Source organism: Trypanosoma rangeli (assembly GCF_003719475.1).
Source record: "Trypanosoma rangeli strain AM80 chromosome Unknown Tra_15.4_contig_00757, whole genome shotgun sequence".
Classification (NCBI taxonomy): domain Eukaryota; phylum Euglenozoa; class Kinetoplastea; order Trypanosomatida; family Trypanosomatidae; genus Trypanosoma; species Trypanosoma rangeli.
Genome location: NW_021706484.1, coordinates 870 through 4,480, shown reverse-complemented (window position 1 = coordinate 4,480; position 3,611 = coordinate 870). Strand labels below are relative to the sequence as shown.

General features: G+C 56.3%; 5 protein-coding genes across 5 annotated transcripts, besides 3 other annotated features; 4 read left to right on the top strand and 1 right to left on the bottom strand.

Annotated features, from left to right (window-relative positions):
- Positions 1 to 191: 191 nt before the first annotated feature.
- TraAM80_10016 (uncharacterized protein) lies at positions 192 to 545 on the top strand (the record flags this gene model as incomplete). Its single annotated transcript, XM_029386668.1, has 1 exon — positions 192 to 545. The coding sequence occupies one exon, from the start codon at positions 192 to 194 to the stop codon at positions 543 to 545; it is 354 nt and encodes a 117-aa protein (XP_029233542.1).
- A 40-nt stretch (positions 546 to 585) lies between these two features.
- Positions 586 to 604: a microsatellite.
- A 260-nt stretch (positions 605 to 864) lies between these two features.
- TraAM80_10015 (trans-sialidase) lies at positions 865 to 1,194 on the top strand (the record flags this gene model as incomplete). The annotated part of the gene is made up of 1 exon (XM_029386667.1): positions 865 to 1,194. One exon carries the CDS (start codon positions 865 to 867, stop codon positions 1,192 to 1,194), a length of 330 nt encoding a protein of 109 aa, XP_029233541.1.
- A 265-nt stretch (positions 1,195 to 1,459) lies between these two features.
- Positions 1,460 to 1,484: a microsatellite.
- A 168-nt stretch (positions 1,485 to 1,652) lies between these two features.
- Positions 1,653 to 1,708: a sequence feature (A-rich).
- A 507-nt stretch (positions 1,709 to 2,215) lies between these two features.
- TraAM80_10014 (uncharacterized protein) lies at positions 2,216 to 2,605 on the bottom strand (the record flags this gene model as incomplete). The annotated part of the gene is made up of 1 exon (XM_029386666.1): positions 2,216 to 2,605. The coding sequence occupies one exon, from the start codon at positions 2,603 to 2,605 to the stop codon at positions 2,216 to 2,218; it is 390 nt and encodes a 129-aa protein (XP_029233540.1).
- Positions 2,606 to 2,778: 173 nt separating this feature from the next.
- On the top strand, positions 2,779 to 3,084 carry TraAM80_10013 (uncharacterized protein; the record flags this gene model as incomplete). Its single annotated transcript, XM_029386665.1, has 1 exon — positions 2,779 to 3,084. One exon carries the CDS (start codon positions 2,779 to 2,781, stop codon positions 3,082 to 3,084), a length of 306 nt encoding a protein of 101 aa, XP_029233539.1.
- A 211-nt stretch (positions 3,085 to 3,295) lies between these two features.
- Positions 3,296 to 3,610, top strand: TraAM80_10012 (uncharacterized protein; the record flags this gene model as incomplete). The annotated part of the gene is made up of 1 exon (XM_029386664.1): positions 3,296 to 3,610. A coding segment is annotated over one exon (315 nt), but the record flags the coding sequence as incomplete, so codon positions are not given.
- Between the last annotated feature and the right edge of the window lies 1 nt (position 3,611).

Below are 3,611 nucleotides of genomic sequence, written 5' to 3'. Positions count from 1 at the left end.
TTGGAGATTTCATGCGGTGCCTGTGATCGCCAACGACTGCGACACTGCCACGCTTCTCGAGTTGGAGAGGAAACTTCTCATGTTCACTGCAATCTCTTCTTCGTGGTGGCGCATGGTGTGCGAATCCGCTGACAATGGGAAAACGTGGGCAGAGGCCACTGGGCCACTCTTGCATCTGTTGAGCGAATCAAATGCTTTTTTCTGCGTTAAATGGTCGTTTCGACCTTGTCACTACAACCATTGGGGAGAAGACTGTACTACTGTGCACCCAAGTGGCATTCATTCGTAATACACAACAAAGCGACAACAAACTTAGCGATGGTCGCAGCGCAATTTACCTATGGCTCTCTGATGGGGCTTGGGTCTTTGACGTTGAGCAAATATCTGCTGATAATGCGGGATACTCCTTCAGCACGCTGTTGCACGCAAAAGATGTTTTTTTTTTTGCTCTCTACTCGCAGAAAGGGGAGCATGGAGGGCTAGACAGTCTTGTTTTTGTCCACCTGAAAGATCAGCTGCAACGCATCAAGTCCGTGCTTACTTAATGGAAAGAGATGGATGACTGGGTCGCAACGCTTTGCGGCTCCACCACCACCACCACCACTGCAACGAAGGGCGGCGCAGAAGGTGCTGGCTGTGTCGGTCCTCTGCCAACGGCCGGGCCGATTGTTTTTTTTTGTCTAACAATGCCAGCGATACTGGAATGACGAGTGCCTCGGGGTGGGTGCCACGGTGTCTACGTGGACGACGACGAAGGTTGAGAATGGCTTCCGGTTGGCAGGGCACGGCACACGGATTGTGTGGCCAGTGGTCAGGCAGGAAGGTAATGCAGTGCACAGTTATGTGGGTGAGGAGCTGACGCGTATGGCGACGGTGATCATCAGCAAAGTTTCAGAGTGCGTCACTTCGTTGCTGGGCGTGATTATGATGGGTCTCACCGGAGATCGTCTGGGGCTGTGGTACGACGAGCCTAAGCACTGGAAGACGAGGCGTGGGGAGGAAGAGAATGCATCAGCAGTTACGTGGGAGGTGGGGACGGCGTACCGAGTGGCGCTCACGTTGCAGAAAGGCGGCTGCTCGGCGTACGTCGACGGGCAGCTTGTGGGGAGTTTGGGGGATCAAAGCGTATCTCCTTTGGAAGCTCCATTCCTCTGGAGTTGGTCTTGGGCGGCCTCCGCTGGGAATGTCATCTGAAATGATCTCAGACATCTACTTTGAGGGTTACGGGGACGGCACCGAGGAAGAAGCAGAAGAGCCACGTGACCGTGACGAACGCCTTGTTGTACAATTGCTGCTTAAACGGCAGTTAGATTGAGGCACAGATGAGGAGGAAAGAGAGCGGGACGGTGACAACTCCGAGCAACGCCTCCGTCTCACTCGCCAGAAGGGTTTGGGAGGCAGCGTCAAAGGAGGTTGGTGGCGGTGACTGACAGTTCTGTGCGTGGGCGTCTGTCTGGAATGCTGTTGCCGCTGCTTCTGCTGCTTGCAATGTGGGGCTTCTTCGCGCTTTGCTGACCAGCGACGTCGGGGGCTGCGCCACGCAGAGGGAAAACATGTGCGCCCCTAAACTAATTGTGAATCCGTTGCGGAATTGTCTTGCTTTTCGCCCCGGTCATGGGATGGTTCCTCCGCTGGGCTGAGCACCAGGAGCATTTTTTATTATTATTTTTTTTTCCTTTTTGTTAATGTTTTTTATGTTTTTTTTCTTGCTTTGCCCACTTGCTGCAGGGAGGGGCGGGCGCCTTTTATGGCTGTCGGCGCCTCACGCCCACACACGAAGAAGCTGGTGGGCGGGACGACAACACGCTGAGGTGCCCGCAATGAGAGATGAACGATGCGTGGACATGAGGAGGCCCAGTTGGGACGGAACCAATATATCTTTTTAGTTTTGTAAAGTTTGCGGGGTCAATGGCCAGATCCTGCAGATTATGTTTATTGTTTGTGCCGGGAACGGCCCCAGTTGGAAATATTTTTCTGTTTCAATTTGTTGCAGTGAAGGTGGCGCAAAGGGCAGAGTTGTTGAGACGTACGCTTACGGGGAGACCGTCCAACAGTGATGACTGCCACACAGACATTTTGCTTAGGGGCAGGGCAGTGCGGCACCGACGCGTGTTCATTTGATTTTTGCCCGGCATCTGTGCCAGACTTGGCGTCCCACACAGAGGGCGTTTTCATCGTGGAGGGGGATAATTCCATTTCTTTGATTTTGATTGGGTCACCGCACGGGGTCTACTGTGTTTCGGGGTTGAATGATTTCCTTCGCGGTGTTGTCGGAGCTCGGAGTATCCTCGGGGACTTTTTTGCTGTGGCTACGGCAGCCCTCCGCGCGGGATGGGCGGCACACGAGGAGCGTGAGTCGGCGTTGCATCACCCGCACAATTGCGCCGGGGCTTGGCTGAACGGTCAACGAATTCAGCTGCAGTGCGCCGCCAGCTGCCTCGTATTCATGAAGTGAGCAGCCAACGCACGGAGAGCCCAGCCCGGTGAGAGGGAGGTGCAGGTTCGGAGTCTGCCGGACCAAAGGGACCTTGTCGCAGCCCATGCCACCGCAGACCTCTTCCCACAGAGGTCTCCAGCAGGCCACAGCTGCAGCCGATTGATGCATGTGTGTTCCTCTGCGGGAGGGACCAGGCTGATAATAATAGTGGTGGTGGTGCATGTACCCGCAATTCAGGAATGGTTGCAGGAGCCCAGGGAACCCAGGCCGCGGGCGGCAACACCGAGAATCCGTCCTGAAGTGTGGATTTCCGAAGCTTTGACGGCGCCATGCGGTGCCCGATGAATCCCTCGCCTGCCCAGCTGCTGAACGCGTTCGGAGTTGTTGCTCCCACACCAGCTACTCCGGGTATTGCTACATTAATGGCGTGGAAAAGCTTTTCCACATGGGCTTGTGCTCTTCAATTGGAGGGGGTGGCGGCGCATGTCGCGGGGTTGGGCAGAAGACGTTGTGCCCAACTCCGAATTCAGCGGGTGGTAAGGAAGGCTTTTGGGCTTGCGGGTCCAGGACACCCGGGATGCTGTGGACGAACCCCAGCACCGGGAGGAGGACCCAGTTTAGCAGACAGCATAGAAGGAGAGGGATAGGGAGATTGAGAGGTGAAAGGCTCCGCCACCAACTCCAACACGGTGGTGCGGATGCGGTGGGATCGGGCACCATGGCGGGACTTTTTGTGTGAGCATTTGCGCTGCACTCTCGTGGGCCTGTGGCGGTAGTTGTGGGGAGCCCTCTCAAACACGTCCAACAGCGATCCCCACAGAGCGGCGAGGTGTGTGTCGGCGGCGGCGTGGGGCACTCATGCGGGTGCTGCGGAAGGGCAGTGCACATGCGCGTGCTTTATTGGGGGAGGGGCGGCTGGCGTCGGTAAAATTTTGCGGCAACTGTGGAGAAATGCAGCGTAGGGCTGCGTGGCGCCCGACGACAGTTCGGCGGAGAGGCCATTGCGGGGTTGCGGAACAAACAACGTGGAAGGCGGAGTGGGAGCTGCCGGTGCTTTCACTTTGTCAGTGTGCTGTGGAAGAGAAAGGGCCCTTGGAGCTTGCTGTGGTTTGCCGCTTGCTGCTCTGGGCTGTCGCTAAGGCATACGCTGAGGAACGCGCAGAACCTTTTTTGC